At 38.5% G+C, this 18,685-nt stretch overlaps 1 protein-coding gene across 13 annotated transcripts in view; it reads left to right on the top strand.

The window, feature by feature from the left end:
• The window catches only part of LOC124051630 (transcription factor 4-like), a 211,781-nt gene that overhangs the window by 90,095 nt on the left and 103,001 nt on the right, over positions 1 to 18,685 (top strand). For all 13 annotated transcript variants that reach the window (XM_046375195.1, XM_046375193.1, XM_046375200.1 and 10 more), the window contains one exon: positions 6,311 to 6,369. In XM_046375195.1, the coding sequence (XP_046231151.1) occupies positions 6,311 to 6,369 (59 nt within the window). The remainder of the gene's footprint in view (positions 1 to 6,310; positions 6,370 to 18,685) is intronic.

The raw sequence follows: 18,685 nt of genomic DNA, 5'->3' as shown, positions 1-18,685 counted from the left end.
GACATTCAAAGATTCCTAGCATCAGGGTTGGAGAACCTTTTGAGTTGGATTTTAATAAGGTTCCTTCAGCAAACAGTGGAATTCAGTGGTCTTTTATGAAGCAGTTGCATAAAAATCATACTTGAACAATATTTATTGAAAGTGATTGCCAGAAGTCCTTTAAATTTTGTTAAAGTTCCTCGAAAACATCTGCCTACAAGAATGTGTTTTCAAAGGACTTAACAAGAGTAATGAATTTCTTTGTTTTTTGTTTGTTTATTGTTTTTTTTTTGAGTTGTTTTAAAATTCAATTCATAATTTAATTTTTATGAGACATCCCAAATGCCAAATTTTTCTTTAAGAACTGTCAAGGTCCCTGTTTACATCTGTTAGTAACGATGTAAAAGGGAGTTCCTTTTACCTAAGAAGAGGTTCCTTACCCTATCTGATGTTTTGAAATTTGCCTTTCTTGAAATGAACTTCTGCACAAACTGTCGGAACCCAGCAGGTTAAGAGATGTGTGTTTTTTGAGAGCAGAAGCAAGAGGAGAGGAGGTTCTTCTGGGATTCGATCCAAAGTAATCTGATAGCATCACAGGATGTTATGCATGAAACAGACTGAGGAATAAAATCTGTGCAGCAGTAATGTGGTTTGTCAGTTGGACTGCTAAATGTATTTTGTAATTGGAAATTTAATTTGATTTTTCTGGATAAACTCTGCTGCTATTGAGATTTGGGTGGTTTTGTTCACTTCCCTTTGTGTGTAGTGTTTTTTAAAGAGTTGAAATGTTGATGTTTTTTATTCAAACACATTTTGTGTTAAATTAACTCTACTTATTTTTTTTATCAAAATGTCTTTCCCACTTTGAAGCAGTGAAATGAGGCGATTTCCTCTTGGTTTCAATGTGTGTGTGTGTGTGTGTGTGTGTCATAGCGTGTGTGTGTCCATTCACATACATGGTCTACTGTGGCAGGGTATGTGATCTTGAGCCTGACCCTTCCCATGCCGCGTGCTCTGTCCCTGTCTGGCTTTTTTCTAATTACTACCCGGTATTTTTGTTTGTGTGTGTAATACATGAGCTTGGCCTGCAGAGATGCTGGAGGTTAAAAGGTCGCCAAAGAACAGGAGTTATACAGCTGTGAGATCCTATTTTTCTGTTATTTGTGGTAACTTATGTATTGGAGCCATTATTTTAATTGATAACATTTTAGTATTTTCAGTGTTAACAATACAGTAAAACATGACATTATTATCAGCCCGTAGTCACATTGTTTATTTTCATTCTTTTTACTTTAATAAAATTCTAGAATTTACACAAGCATTGTACGTTCTCAAGGGTTTAAACACCTCACTCCATTGCTTGTTTTGATAATTTCAGGAAAACGGTATGTACTGACATTACAGTGAACTTTAATGTGCTTACAATTCACACAACCAGTTGCATACATTCTACAAGTCATATATCCTTTTTCATGGTCTCACTGACAACAAAATGTAATTAAACACAACAAATACAACTTATGTAAAAAATGTTTTCATGAAAAAAGTAAAATATCAGGAGGCATGCACACATCCATACATTCTCTGCTGGTGGTACTGCACAGTCGGCACAAAAATATAAAAAATAATCAACACATTCTGTGTGGGCATGACAACATTTTAACTACAATCGCTCCTCCTCAAGGACAGGATGTGAGCTTGTGTCTGTGAATTATGTTGTATAGTGTGCATCCTAACTTCTTTGCACTGTTAGAATTAGGCTGAGTGTTCTCTGTCTGCTGTTAGGTTGAGACATTTGGTCTAAATGTAGCACTTGAAGCAATTAAGCAAATTTGATGAAGCTGATGAACTGAAATGAGTTGTATTCATAGCACAAAAATGTTGTATGTATGGTATATGTATTGTATTTTCTGGCCAAAAACACTAAATGCGAGTTGCATTAGAAAAAAGTGTCAGCTGAATAAATTTAATGCATTAAATTTTAGGACTAAATCCCAAGTTATTCACTTCAACAGAAAAAAGTACAAAATTGAAAGAAGGCAAAATCTTAATGTTGCCTAAAATTGTTTTTTTTTTTTTCACTTTATTTTTGAAAGACAATGCAATAAGGGAAAGAAATATAATAGAAATACAGAACTGTCATTACAGGCCTTCAAAAGAATGTGTGAGCAAATTCCTAATTGATTACGTATTGGTTTACACACACACACACACACACCTTTTGTGTGCGTGTGTGTGTCCCTATACACAAGGTTGATCTATACGACGCACATACAGGGCTGAATGGGGCGCTCTTTTGGGGGCTGCCATGACAGAAGACAAGACAAACTTCCTGCCAATGCTGGTCTCCCACCTTAAAGTCCTATATCTGTGACAAGACGGAAGCAGAGTAGATGGAGGCGGTGATCTGTGCTAGGTGAAAGTTATTTTTGTCACTACTGAAGTGGAGTGGTCGCTTTCAGATGCAAAGTCTTTTCCTCTAAATTCCTCATCCTGTTGGGACTAACAACATAGGCCTCTGTTTAAAACACAAAATAATGGCACTTTTCATCCGATCACGTTTCTCTAAAACCCTGTGATTATCTGTTATGTTTTATTCCTACCAGTTTGTGCGCAGACACCTGGATTTATTTTACTTCTATGTGATTTGCAAGAATATTGAACAAAGTTATGATATTACCTTACTTTAAGGTGTTTTAAGTGGTACCTCAGTAAATTAGTGAATGCATGAATAAACAAAAAGAAGAACAATGACTTCTGTTTATGTTTGTAAAAAAAACAATATTTAAATGGTGACCAATCAATGACTCAATGGTAAATCCTACAGTACAATTCTGCATAGTTTATTTGTGTGTGTGTGTGTGTGTGTGTGTGTGTGTGTGTGTTTCACTATATTTCATGGATAAATCCCTTAAACTCTCTTGTTTCTTTATACATTTCTTTACACTGGACAAATTTAAATTTCCAGATTTCTACCATTTAAAAAATAGAGCTGCTTTTAAAGGGCTGTAGGCTTCAAAGTTATGGAATAATGCGTTTTGAGTATAATATTTGTTCTTACATTTATGCAGAAATTTTAAGTACAAATTGTGCATCTTAACTGTACAGTGGTTGAAGGACTTTTGGATTGGTTTACAGGTTGTGATGTTTTGCAGAGGTGTATGCAATGTTAAATCTAAGTGATCTTTGTTTATATATGTGTGTGTGTGTGTGTGTGTGTGTGTGGTCCCAAAGTAGTATTTTTTACATGCTTTTGCTTCTGTGTATGGATATATTTTGGTACCATGCAAAAGTACATTTGCATGTGTGTATCTGTGTGTGTTACATGGGGCTATATATACAGTATGTATATTGTACACGTCTGTGAGTGTGTGTGCATGTGCATCTGTTCCAGTGATTTCCAGTACTTTGTGTATGAGTTGTTGTGTGTGTGTGTGTGTGGGGGGGAGTCTTTGTATATGTGCCAAACCCGTCCAGCTGGCATCAGTCGTAGCTGTAGCCGAGGCCGCTGTATCGGTCACACACAAAAACACACACGCAGGCACACACACACATGCACACACAGTCGACCACATTCCCATTCTGTACGGCTGTAATTATCAACCTCTTCTGCATCGACTACCATGTTGGCATGTATTCAGCGCTGGTCTATACACGCCTGATTCAAACCCTTCACCACGTACACGCTTCATTTTCCTCCACACACGCTCGCTATAAAACCCCTCCATTTCATCTCATACGGATGCACCGACCGCAGAATGTAATTACACACTAACCGTGGTTTGATATTTAGACTGGCTAAAGATTTAAGGTTTTATCCAAGAAGAAGGTTTGTGTGGTAAAAATAGGCTCGAAGTGGTCCCGCAGCTCGGAGGAGAGGAAAGCCTGTTAAGAAGCTGGAGAAGAAATTACCTTTGTTGTCTACACACCGCGTCAGTTGGTGCATCTTCGAAATTCATCAGACACCTTTTTCACAGCCAGACATGCTTGGTTTGTGTATTAAAGTGATAGCGGGTTACCTGCCAAACAGGCCTCATCTTCTTATCATGAACTGATGTCTGATTTCAATCAAACATATTTAAATATGTAACTGTAAAGACAATTAAATAGATGAGGACGTCTGTGCTCTTCGTACACAGCTCCATAAAATGTATGTCATATGTAAGTTAATGTTTAAGACACCTGCACACTATCGAGGAAAGAACTCAAACCAAACCGATTCATTATATGTCAAACTTTATTAACACTATTAAGAAAAAAATGATGAAAAGAAAACACTTGTTTGCTGTTATAGAGCACTGGAGCACTTGTATGTTGTTGAGGTTTTTAATGGTGAAATGGTTGTTTTCTGCTAACAAAAGTATCCGTGTTGAGGAGTGCTCAGAGGGTCTGGACAGTGAGTTTAACTTTCTCCACACCAGCTCCAAACTGACTAATGTGAATTTCACCATAACTGCTCTAGGTGCACAACCAAAAACAAAAGACAAAACTGTACAACCCCTGCAGCTGCAGGATGCGCACCAAAAAAAAAAAAAAAAACAGCTGGAACTTTAGCCCCACATCATTACTAGACGGTTGCCGTGTGGACACAGGGATGCTGTAAGACACCTGCTGGAATGTTGGAATTGGATCATGGAATATCAGCTGAGTATACAGACTGACAAGCCACAGTTTAAATGCTCCTTCCCTCTGCTGTATGCAACACTGTGTGCACACTGATCAAATGGAAGTTTTAATCATTTCACTGTTCCTCCTTTGAACCCACTATTTTGAATACAGATTAAACGTTTATCCAAAATATGCTGATTTTTAGTTTTAAAGAAAAAAAGGAAAACATCAACAGATGATTCCAAACTTTGAACAGTAATTTCTATACTACATAAATGTAACTACATTAAATTCCTACAGCAGAATGAAGCAAAACAAAAAAAAAAAGTTAGTGTCATGGACCTTTTTTTTCCTAACTGTCCCACAATGCAATGCATCCCATTTGATAGATGGAAAAAATTAAGTGCCAGCAATGTCACAAAATGACGATGATTGAAAATTAACTGAAATTTTGTTTGTTATTCAGTAGTGTTGTTGCTAAGCAAGTACAGTAATGAATCTCCATGGACCAGCTGTTGTCCATAGGGAGAAAGAAAGGAAAAAGCGGTACAATAACAAACGTGGTAAAACCGCTAGAAAAGCTGATGCAGTATAACAGAACAGACAGGACAGGGGTATCTCGAAGTGAGGGAGATATTTGGATCAATGTCTCCACCAGGGAAGTTTGGCCTTAACACATTACATTCCTGAGAAGTTATAACATCAGCAGTTATCTGAGCTCTTTCTGAATGGCACCTGAAAAACCGTACACCTTGTCTAGTATTTGGTTTGTTTTTTCTGCATGCAAAGAAACAAAATCTACACCTAAAAGAAAGAGCAGTTCAAAAGTGTTTTTCTTTTTTTTCAAAGCTTGATCTTGAACCATTGATTTTTTTTTCTTTGTATATGAATCAATGCATTGCAGGCATAGCAGATGTCCATTCTGTAGTCTGGTGAGATCAGTGAGCAGATACGTAACACACTCACCGTCTGTGTGTGTGTGTGTGTGTGTGTGTTCATAAATGATCAGAAAAACCGGCTTTGGCTGTTCTCTAAAAATGTTAAACAAAGTGCGAATGATTGACTGATCGACAAATCCCTCAAAATTCACAGTAGCATTATTTTGTATACATGTTGATATGTCATCATTATTTCGGAGTGAATGTGTTCATGATTAATAAATGAGACAGATGAATGGTCTGTAATAAAACTCAGTTTTAACAATTATTGTTACCTTCTCATCAGAAACAATATTTCATGTTTGATGAATGTGAGGCGAGTTTTCAGAGAAGTGAAAGTATGAATGAACCCGTTCATTATATGTAGCCCCATTTTCCATCAGTGGATTAACCTTTAGTAGCCAGTGTGCATAAGTAAAAAAATAAATAAAGGAAGAATAAATGGATGGATGAATGGATAGGTGGATAATCATACTTTGTGATTCATATTAAATGTTATTTTCTATGCTGGAAATAATTTGATTTTTAATAAATAAAGGAATAACTCATCCTCCTGAGCCCTATTCTTTATACAGTTGGTACAATGAAATTTTAGTAATTTGTGTGAAACTGAAAATGATTAATTGAACGAATTGTTGGACAAATTGTATTATGTTGTGTCATTTGTTGTCCCTTTCGCTATTTCTTTATGAATGAATCAATAAACTTCTATAGTGAAGCTGTGCCTTGCTGAGATGATTCCCTCTGCTCACCGCCCCATCTCTTTTCTTTGTGTCCTGCTTCAGGTAAAACAGAGAGGAGTTCATATTCGTATGGCAGAGAGTCCAACCCTCACTGTCACCAGGTCAGTACCACTGTAAATTTCATCTTTTATAAAAGCTGAGTGTCGCTTGTCGTGTGTTTGTTGTCGAAGCACTAAACATAGGGAAACAGAAGAGAGCAAACTCTGACTGGATTTGATCTGAGGTCAGCTCAAGTTCAGGTGTTCAGTCAGGTCAGAACACACAGATGATAAATATCTGGTTTGTGTAACATTTCTTAAATATATAGGTATATTATAGAGAGGAATAAATAGCTTTATTTATTTGTTTACTTAAATAGTGGGCAGAGCCACTGTGACGTGACCTGAGGCTTCTAAAGAACCCTTGTGAAGTTCAGTGTGAGCGGCTCCAGCCATAGCCCTCTTGGCTTTGTGTGTCTGGGTCTACATCCTTGCTTACAAAACCCTTGCTGCCTGCGGCTTTCTGGGCGTCTTTAAATCTTGTAGTTAGCAGCACCAACAGGTGATGTGGTTGTTTTATTATCCAGAATAATTAGTAGTAAGTTCACAGAATAAAAACTTATGTGTCAGTCATCCTTACAACTAGTAAAACCAACAGTTGTTACATGTTTTTTGTATTTTGATGTTTTCCAGGAAAACAAAACAAAGAATGAATCCTTTCAACTTTTATATATTATTGTTTTTATAAAAGGAATATTTGTTCATCGGCGTTGGCAGCAGGTGTTGTGAAGACTTGGTTTTTGAATCTGCACTGTAATCTCCCCGCTTAGTTCTCATGGACCATATGCATCCACCAGAAGATGCATGTTGATAATTAAGGAAATATACAGATGTTGGTGTTTGATTTTGCTGGTGGAATATTAAACAGAGAGGGGTTTGATGTGCTGGGTGTAATTTGATAACCACCTTTAGGTTTTTGAAATTAAATCATCACATACATACTGTTTGAGCACAGGCTGTTGGACTTTTAGTTTTGAACATCTATTAATTAAAGCTTATCAAAGAAGTGCATTTCTGTGTTTATGAAAATCACTGTGTTAAAAGATGTTAGAGATTATGATAATATAGTCTGTTATATTAACTTTTGCAGAACAAGATGTTTGGGTTTCATATCAGTGGAATTCGATCATGTTATTTAACTGCTCAATAATTCTGATATACAGAAGTTGCTGTACAGTTGTTGATACAATATATATATATATAGATAGATAGATAGATATAGATATATAGATATATACACACCACACACGCACACAAATGCAAAAAATGAAGAGTTATTCCAACCTAATAACTCTCTAATGAAAAACCCCAACCCTAACCCATAGAATCATCTGAAACCTTACCTTTCCATATATTACCGTACCTTTCAGTATATTTGTTATCAGGCCCTTTTCCAAGAACTTTCAATGAGGACTTACACTGGAAAGACCATTCCTTTTAGTGCAGCATGTCTATTAGCTCTTAAGAAACAGATTTTCAGTGATGCCCTTCTTTTACACACTTCAAGTCAAGTGAAAAACCCATCATGATGTCACCCGCTGGTTTGTGGACGACCATTTGGAAAGCTTGAGTTTGGCATTATGGCCATGATCACTGCGGGTTTTTAGATCCAGAAAAAAACATATTTGGATGAGAGGTTGTAACTGGGGAGGATATCCTGATTGGATCTGACTGAAAACACAAGGACACTCTGTGGTACAACTTGTCAGTCACAAGGCAGCCATGCTCTGAAGCACATCATCTGTTTTATACTAAATGGCACCATAATTTACAAAATCAACATTGTGCTGTATTGAGGAAGACTTGAAACTAGCAAGTGAGGCCAAAAACTCATTGGGAAACTGTTTACAGTGGTAATAAATCAAGTCAGAAGTAGGCTCATTTTCTCATAAGCTTACTTACAGTCAGACTTGTTTTGAAACCAGTGGCCTCCTGCTGGCCATTAGAAAGAATGCAGGATTAAGGCATTTTGGCACTGACTCCACTCTTTAGACCTGGAAACTCTGTCCATATTTTATACAATCAGTTCTTTAAGCAGTGAGCACAGAGGTTTGCACTATTTTTCAGCTAAGGAGCCAAATTTTAGGTATGGAAATGTTTGTGATCCCAGCTATTAATCACATACACTTTGTAGATAAAAATACTGACCATTACACCAACAGGGACTTTAATGACATCATATTCCAAATACACAGACAGCTGTGCAGCTATAACAGCTTCCACTCTTCTGAGAAGGCTTTCCACAAGATTTTGAAGTGTTTCTGTGGGAATCATTCTATTTCATTCTATTTGTGAGATCAGATGCTAATGTTGGGATGAACTGGCTTGCAATCTCTGTTCCAGTTCATTCAAACTGGATGGGCCAGTCAAGTTCTTCCACACCAAACTTATCCAACTCATCCAGGCATGTCATGTACCTTGCTTTGTGCACTGGGGCACAGTCATGCTGGAACAGAAAAGGGTGTTCCCCGAGCTGTTGCCACAGAGTTGGAAGCATAACATTATCCAAAATGTCTGAAACATTAAGATTTCCCTTCACTGGAAGTAAGGGGCCGAGCCCAAACCCTGAAAAACAGAAATAAGGTAATGCGTATGGATACTTTTGTCTATATAACATATCTTTGCTATTGGACAAGTTGTAATGACACACAAAAACTTTTATAAATATTTAAGACAGAATATTTTAGCCTATATTCATCCCCAAGCCACTTGAGTCCAGACACTGATGTTGATTTGAACTCACCAAGTCTAATGAAATCATGTTGCACAAGTTCAAAGTTGTCACATCTGTCACATTTCGTCTGAAATGTTCACTTTATGCAGGTGATGATACTATGTCTTCATACAAGTAAGTCTCTGTGTTAAAGCCTGTAGTGTTACCTCTGAGCAGTTCCCTCAACCTTTAAATAAAGCTGCTCGACTGAAACTTGAGACTGCAGTCATGTGACAGCTCAATCAGCCGGTTTGAGGTGCTGGTGGGTAGATCCACAGAGACCCACCACAACCAATCATTCAGTAAAACATTATGCAAACTTCCAAGCATAGCACTCCCACCTGTAACGTGTTGTGAATTATTTCTCCACAACTTGTTGCAGTCAGAACACATCTGCAACAAAATATTCAGCCGCATTGTCATTATCATTATCTTATCACTATTCAGTCTATTACATGCCTTTAATCCATCAGTCATATTACCCCCACTAATATCAGAAAGTCTGAAGCTCAAGAGTCCAAAAGCCATTTCAGTTCATTCCCATTAGACAACCATTCTTAAAGGTGTACTCATTCAGAATACTTCTTCATGATGCCAGATTGTGAAAGCAATCAGAAGTTTATTTATGTTGAGATCCAACTTTGTTATAATTGCCAACATATGTGAATTAGAAATGAAAACAAGACTTGGCTGCCACAATTGCTGGTATCAATTGAGTGTCACCACCAAGTGACAATGAAGGAATATTTGTTGTTGATCCCTGCCACCTTCTCCTGCCAGCTATGTATCTATTTATATAAATATGGTAAGCTACAACTGGTCAGTGCTTTTGCCTTTCAAAATGGTTTCTGTGTCACATTCGGTGATCGTAGAGTCGTAGAGTACATTCTTTTGTAGTCTGAGCCCAACACGAGATAAGAGCTGCAAGAAAAGAGTCTGTTTTTTTGCCATCTCTGTCTGTTTTGTTATGTTTGTTGACAAAATAGGGATATTTCCATTTTAAATTGGATCTGCTAGATTTTATATTCAAATCTAATTTTCATGCGATCCATTTCTTTGCCCCTCTCGTGTTTTGGAGATGAACATCAGTGATGAGGGACACAGAGGTTCTGTCTAATAACAGGAGAAGTGGCTGCCAATGAGGGGGATCAAACCAAACTAAATGATTGACGGTGGGCCAAATATGGTTGCCTGGGGCAACTGGGCAACCGTTACTGTCGAGCCTTGTGAATGAAGAGAAGACAGAAAGGAAAGTGAAAAGAAGCAAAAAATCCTGTGTGGACGCATAGTAGTTTTCAGACTTGAGGGGTAAAAAGACCTTCCTGCCTGTTGGGTTTGATCTTTTCCTTTCTGTTACGAGGACAGGATTTGGCCCTGACAGCCTTGTGAACAAAGTCGCACACATACACACGCTGACACACAAACAGGGAGAACATGTCGGTCATATCTGCCTCATGCCAAGTGTGTCAGTTGAACTGGAATAGTTTGCATGCAGACATCTTTCCACTGGCGGAATCAAATATAGTTGCTGGTCGAGTTTGTGTCTGTTGTATCTCACTGTGTTCGCTTTCGTTTTGTTCACTCTTTCTCAGTTCATTCATTCAGTCAGTTCTTTTGTTGCAATAGCTTTTTTCCAATTAATTTGTTCTCTGGTTTGTTCAATAATTTTTCAATCATTTGTTCAGTACAGTCTTGGTTAATTTGTGGATTCGTTAATGTTTTAATGTATCTGTTTGTTCAGATACTTCAGATTGTGCTGTGTTTGTTGAGCCATTCTTGTTTTGTTTTCGTTGTCATAATTCACTTAAAATTCATTGGTTTGTTTTCATTTATTCATTCATTCAGTCATTCATTAATTTTTTTTTGTCTGTTCATACATTTAGTAATTTCTTGACTCATCAGTTTCAATACACATTCATTCTTTTGTTTCTTTATTCATTTGACTGCTCATCTGTTTACTGGTTAATTCATTTGTTTATTCACTGATTCATTCAGTAGACAATATGTTAATTTATTGCTGTATCAGTCTATCCATCCACTCATCCATCCGTAATCCTCTGGTCCATCTGACGATATATCCATTTATCCATTATAATTAATTCATTAGTTTGCTAGTTATTTATATATTTACTGTGTTTATCCATTCATAGGATGGTTTGATCTTTTGTCGTTCATTCAGTCATACATCCATTCATTAGGTGTTTCATTCATTCATGTATTCATTCATTTTTCCATAAAACCTTTGTGGTTTCTTAATATATTCAATAAAGACATCGGTTGAAGTAATCACTCATTCATCTTTACACACGTCATACATTTGATAATTTATTCACTTGTATTTTTAGGGTCACTAATTAATTTACCATGGTCAGCCATCTGTCCGTTGACCCATATGATCACTCATTTACTCATTCATTGTTTCACTTTGTCTGTGGTCCATCCAGCCCTCCATCCATCCGTCCGTCCGTCAATCTAAACATCTGTTTATTACTTTATTCAACCACGTTGTGTGATTTTGTTCATTTTATAATGTTCGGCCTACCTATCAAAGCATGCCTCCACCTGGACACTCATTTATTCACCCATTCATTTGTCCTTTCATCAGTCCTTATGTTGCCTTCATACATTTGCTGTTTAGATGACTCACTGACAAATTCATCCAGCCATCTGATTACTCATTCATTCACTGTTCAACCTTTTGCTATATTCATCTGTTCATCCAGCAGTCCCTTTGTTGACTAGCTCTCTCTCTGATCCATCCATCCACCCAACATCCATCCATCCATCCATCCATCCATCCATCCATCCATCCATCCGATAGATACATTATAGAGGCAGTCAAAGTATCACCAATCACCAGCTAACTGATCTTTTATTTATAACCACCTCTCATATCCAGCTGTGGCCTTTGTGCTAGGCTACAGCAAACCGTAGAGGACAAAAATATGAAATAAATCAAACATTACTGCCTCACTGGCCATTTTCCTACTGGGCTGCTGTCAAATTATCCTGTTACACAGTCTGAATGGCTCCTGATGGAAATTGTTTGGAAATGGCAGATAAATTTACATGCTGGGCTGAAGTCCAAAATCCTCTGGCTTCATTCTCGGCTGTTAGTGAAAGAAAAAAAAAAAAAAGAAAAAACATTTAGAAAGGAAGATGAGCTCACAAGCTAACAGCAGGAAGTTTTCAAATGACCCCAGTTTATTCCAGAACTTGCTGACCAAACCAAATAGATTTGTACCATTGGACATTTGAGGTGATTTGGGTTTCGGTTGTATATTTTGGCTCCAGTTTTTGTTTTAAAATGTTAACGTTTACACACATCATAACATTGTTATTGCACTCAACATAACCAATTAAATAACAAATCTGCAAATTTCCTCTAGCTGAGTTCCCAAAAATATATCTGGATAATTAGGTTCAGAAGTCTAGGAGCGACTGAGATGCTGCAGGGAGTGGCATCAGCATTACCATTGACTGAAAACAAGAGAGTTGAACAAATTGACCTAATGGTGCCAGTATGTGAAAAGTCAGGAATCTCCAAAGTCAATATGATTAATTGTATATAAGTATGTATGTTTCAAGACAATCCATCCAAAAACTGTCATTATTAGTTATGTCATTCTGGACAAGTGGAGGAATGGCCGAAATTGTTAATCCTATAGATCAGTGCACTGTGATGTTGCTCAGTGTCGCAGTTCACGGTACTTCAGCAATATTCATATTTGCATAGTGATTGTCTTTTTTTGCAGTTAGCTACTAAAACTACAAAGAGTTTTGGGCCATGAAAGAGGAGGAATATTTTTTTCATTTTAATTTTATTATTGCTTCTCAACTATTATTTATTTTATTTTATGTGGACTCTTGATAGAGACTTTTTTAGTACAACGAATCCCACACTACCTATGTCGTGTGAAGCACATCCTGCAGTATTATACACTGTCTGAGGACGCTTCCATCCAGGAGAGCAGTACACCTCTGTGTCTGCTTTTTGAGTAGTCACACAGATTTTGATATTTGATATGAACTGACTGCTTGTGTCCTGTGTAAACTGCAAAGCTGACTAGGTCTGGCTGGTGATCCGCTCCTAGCTGTAATGGGTGGGTGGGGGCTGGGAAAGGTGGCCTCCTGCCAAGGTACGATCCCAACCCCCCAGTTGCTAGCTCTGCTACCCTAACAACATCCTAACACCCCCCAAAAACCATCAGCTGCTGACTGAAGGTGGCATGAATGCACAAAATACACCAGGGATGAAAAGGGAAAGTGCGTTGTTTGATGTCACGAATCAAATGTTTTTGTTGTCATTTATCTAAATGTATTATTTAATTATGAAATTATTACATGTATTTAAAATTGAATCATTATTTTTTGTGTATTTGCTGAAGCTTTAGCTGCATGTAAAACTACACTCACACATACATTCTATGTATTTTAAGGTAGTTAATATTGATCTGATGTGGAGTTTTTGGTTGTATCACATTATCTTCAGTAGCAGATTGAGTTCAGCAGCTCTCTTCTCCTCATGTGTCATTAAGAGTTATGGATCTTCGACAGTGAGTCTCACACTGTAATTGACTTGACAGTTATTTCAGAGCTCAGTTTTCACATGTCATGAGCATTTTTACACCTGTCAGGGAAGTGCTGTAGTTGACTAATTTGCAGCGGTGTGACTATATTCATTAAAAACAGTTGGCATCAGCGGTTTGATCAGATATCTAAAATAACCCATGTTTATGTTTGCCTGACAAGGACCACATGCAGTCGTGTCTTGTTTTGCCTCAAAATGAGGACAATATGGTGAAAGGTTATGTGTACAAGGTCTTACTTTGACACCAGAGATTGCTGTCCGCATTTTGTCTTTTGTCTCCAAACAGTCAACACTTTCTTATAGCAGTTTCGGGAGGAATAATTCATCAAATTGTGAAATAAAATTATTCACTTACTTTACAAGGATTAGATGAACAGATACACAAAACTGAAAAGTAAAAACAGTTTTTCATGAGCACATTCACTTCCCTTGAACTTGATATTGATGATATTGACAATGACTATCAAAACCTAATGGGCAGATATATTTGTCATGTATTGATCTAATATCTGCTCCACAGAGGATGAGCCCAGCCTTAGTCAGGCCCTTTGATCATTTAGAAATATGACATAATGTGTAAATAAATATACATATCATTTTTTTCCAATAAGAATGTTTCTTTTTTTATTTATTCTACATCACTTATGCTTTCTACACAGCCACACGGACCTGGCATCAGTCAGTATTAGTGGTTGTCTGAGGCTGCAGCCAAGAATCTGACGGCAGTTTAAGCTAGCGTTAGCCAAACATTTCATGTTGTTAGCAGTGTCAAATGAGACTGCAAGATGTAGCTCTCAGAACTTCAAAAGACGGACAGTAGGTCTTGAAAACCAGCAGTGAGTGGACTGGGAAGTTCCTTTTTATCTGAACAACAAATGGAACAAATCCCATCTGCTTGATCTGCAATGAAAGTGTTTCAGTGGGAAAAGAATTTAATGTGAAGAGGCATCTCCACACTAAAAGCTCTTGAATTTTGAAACCGACTTTGCAACAGGTTCTAATGTTCATTGTTGAAGTAGCATCAACACATTCAAATTCCAGGCTTTACAGGTGAGACATAGGAAATTAAAATGCTCCATGGCACTTCAGATCTAGCCCCTCTAAAAAAAAGTTACTGAATTGTCATGCTTGAGTTGTTAATGACCCCACGACTTTTCCTTTAACGTCACCGTTGGAACACAGTTTGACATCTTTTGCTCTGCTACCAGTAATCATCAGCATGTTGTTTGCTCTTCCCACATTTTATGAGGATTTCTGTGGCTTGACTGCTGCTGAGAGTAGCACCTTAACTCCCATAACCACAGCAGAAACACCCTCATGGGTAGTATAATATATAGCCAACACACACACACACACACACACACACACACACACAGACTGGAATATTATGTCTACATAAGCAGAAAAACCCACACCATGTGGATGAAGGGACGGAAGAGGATGATCTTCCCCTATCAACCCCCCCTCCACACACACACACACACACACACACACACACACACACACACACACACTAACTCACTATCTCTCTCCTGTCTCTCACATATTACCACTGTCTTTGATTGTCTCTCATTCCATCTCTCACTCCTAATATCTTCTTATCTTGCAGTTTTTCATGTTTTTCTCCAAATCTCAGTTTCCTTCTTCTCTCTCTGTTGTTCATTCAGACCAAAGCCAATGTGTCGGCTGCGTACACACACACACACACACACACTCTCAGTCACACTAAAGCATGCCTGTCATCCAGTTATCGGCTCACAGATCAGTAGGTTGGTCTTGGGCCGGCAGCTACAGCTGAGGCAGCAGCAGTCTGGATGTGAGGTTCTGGTGGAATGAAACATGAAAAAAAGCCTTTAACCCTTCACACACACACTCAAAGAAACACATTCGCACATACACGCACACACACATATACTCACATGCATTCATACATCAGTCAGTAAAAAGTGCTGAAGGCTCCATTTTGAAGCTCTGCAAGATTTCAGAGGAGCTTAGAAGGTGCATTTACCTATTAAAGGTGTATATGTGCGCACACACACACACACACACACACACACGCTTATATGCACACAACATACACGTATAGTAAAGCGCATTTGTGTTGATATGTAGATTATTTCAGAGCCATACATTTAGACACACACAAACATGCACAATACTGAAATTGAAAACTTTAAACCACGTCTCAGTATTGGTAATCCAAGCTGTGCAGCTCCACTCACCTTCATGAGTAAAATCTAACCGGTGAGCTGTGTTGAGTTTCCATTACCTGCTGAAACAGCAGCAGGTGTGTCCTGCTTAACTTCCTGTTCACTCATCATCAGTCTCCAGTGAGCAGAACTGGTCCTTCAGACCCTCCGAGGGCTCTTCAAACACACTGACCCCCGACCTCCACACCTCTCTGTCATTACTGATCACATCTTTCAAGTCTCTCTGCCTCTCTCCGTTTCTGTCTGTTTCTTACTTGCTTTTCTTCTTCTTTTTATTTCTTTCTTTGATATGTGTAAGTGGTTATATGAGCGCGTCTGATTATCCCTGTAGAAGTTATTTCTTCATGCAGTGGTAGGGAAGGAAAATCTGTTGCATGAAGCCTTTCCCGCATGTTGTTGCAGCGGTTTGTTTTTCGGTGTTAGAGCATGACGTAGGCTGCTAATGCAACTCCACTGTAAGTAATGGGAGACAAACTTCACAGCCACAGTTTTTGATTTTCAAAACATGACTTGAAGTGTTTTTGTTTTGCTTTTTAATATTTTTGTGAGTGAAAACTGTTTTGGGAGCAAGAACAACAACAGTGGCTCCTGTGCATAGGCTTTACTGTCGAATCTGGTTTCCATGGGTGTGTGTGTGTGTGTTCAAAATCACTTCATTCTTTCTGCCCCCATTGGCTGTTTTCTGACCAATGGCATGGCGGCAGGAAGTACAAGCCCCCAACAGCTGCTCAGAAATCCAGGAAGACAAAACAAGGCAGTGTCAAGTCTTAGTTAAGTGAATGTATACACTTTATGAAAAGAATGCAGTGTGTCTCTAATACCTGCATCTAATGCAACAATAACCCTGCAATGCCCTGAGAACAGGTGGCACAAACACCACAATGTGAATCAGTAAATGCACACTCCACAAGGTGGCGTGTTTTCAGAAATCTTAATATGATCATCAGTATGTCAGGTCATTAATTTTCATCCACATTACATTACTTAATCATCTTCTTCAGACACCTTAGTAAAATAGCTTGACAGCCTTAAAACAACCACCATGATGTCATCACAGGTTTAGTCCATGACCCCAGTGAGAGTGACCTGGGCATGAGAGTTTAGTTTAGCAATCTGAAATGAGCAAAATGAAACTGAAACACTGTCCAATGTGACGCTGGGACAACAGGTCCAACCGTCCTTTCACACTGTCCTGTTGTACACCACAGCAGCCCTTCCTTTTCTCTTTTCATCCCTTTGTTGAAGCCATCAGGGACCCAACCTGCTGTGTTGTGCATGTGACCGTATACTGATTAGAGTCAAACGTTTTGTACCTTTGCATGTTTTCATATAGTGAATGAGTCAACACCACAAAGACAGATAAAACCGCACGTAGTGTCTGTACCTGTGTCGAACTTCTGGTGTGTATTCTGTGGGATGGTCATGTGAATGGAAAAGAGAGCCGTGTGAAAGGAACCAGAAGGCAGAAATGCATCACGTCAGTATCAGCTTGGGCTGTTTGTTTTATTGGGGAAGAAATAGCAGAAAGAAAGACATGCTGTACTACAAAACTTTTTTATGCTTAATTGAGATTTAAAAAAAAAAACTGTCACATTAAAAATGGGAAAAGCTCCAGCAGACCAAAAACAATGGAGTGGAGGTGTTTGTGTCTGTCTTTCCTCTCCGCTTACATCCATCAATCCATCTTGTGCATCTTTGTGTGTGGTGAGATGTTCTACTCACAGCTGCTCTCCAGCTCTGGACACACACACACACACACACACACACACACACACACACACACAGTCACAGTGATCCAGCTGCTCGCTGCTCTCAAGAGACTCCCGGTCTCATTTGTTGGCCTCACACATCGACACTTTATTTTATTTTACTATTGATCAAGAACACACTAACACACACACACACTGTTGGGCTCACTTAAACTGTGCGCATGTCGATACATCAGCTTTGACAGCTGACAGTGTATGTCTGGATCACCTGTTATCACGAGGACATGATGGACATGCAGGGTTCCTTTAAGTTGTAGTTAGTTAGTTATAGTAGAGAAATATTCCCTAGTTTTAATCACACAGTTTGGGCATCTCACAGAATTGTTTCTTTTAATTTGAAAGATTAAAGTTGAGAATATTGATGAAAACAAGTTTGCAAGTTGGGTCCAGTGAATTAATTTCACCCAAATCATAATTGCAAGTTCTCATCAGGTATGATGGAGGCAAACCAGGGAGCTTTTCTGTCTCCATCAGTGACTTTAACCCTCTCCCTGCTCTGATGTGCCTAACATCAAACAGAATGCTGTCACACACACACACACACACACACACAGAAACTGTGAGTGAAATAGAACAGCTGGTAACAGACACAGAGCAGAACTGAGCTGTCACGCCTACACTACAGAGCTGACACACTTACACACACACACACAGATATACGTACACATTATTGCCAACACTAAAGTATACACACGTTGATGCACACACTAACAAGTGATGCCTCCGTGTGTTTTTGCACTGATTTTCACATACACACGCTCTCACATGCACATATAAGTAACGTAGTTGTGATCCATGAGATGTGGGATAGCAGGCTGATATTTTTCATGTGTGTTTCCTTCATCAGGGCTCAGTGCTGCAGGACTTCTCTTGAATTCTTATCTGTGACAGATGAAGCAACAACTTCCTGCCTCCCACAGGCTTTGAACCTCCTTTGAATGAGAAAGACATGCAACCTAGGCCTTGGACATTTCTGAATGTGAATGTATGGCCTTAAAAGTAAAAAGAAATCCTTTTTTTATTGAAAGCCAGCACCAAAATGTATTAAACTCTCTCATTTCTCCAGAGCTTCACCCATGGCAAGGTTGAGTCAGTG

Source organism: Scatophagus argus, chromosome 20 (genome assembly GCF_020382885.2).
Source record: "Scatophagus argus isolate fScaArg1 chromosome 20, fScaArg1.pri, whole genome shotgun sequence".
NCBI lineage: Eukaryota > Metazoa > Chordata > Actinopteri > Scatophagidae > Scatophagus > Scatophagus argus.
Note: the sequence above shows the minus strand (reverse complement) of the source record. Positions and strands in the feature narration are given on the sequence as shown.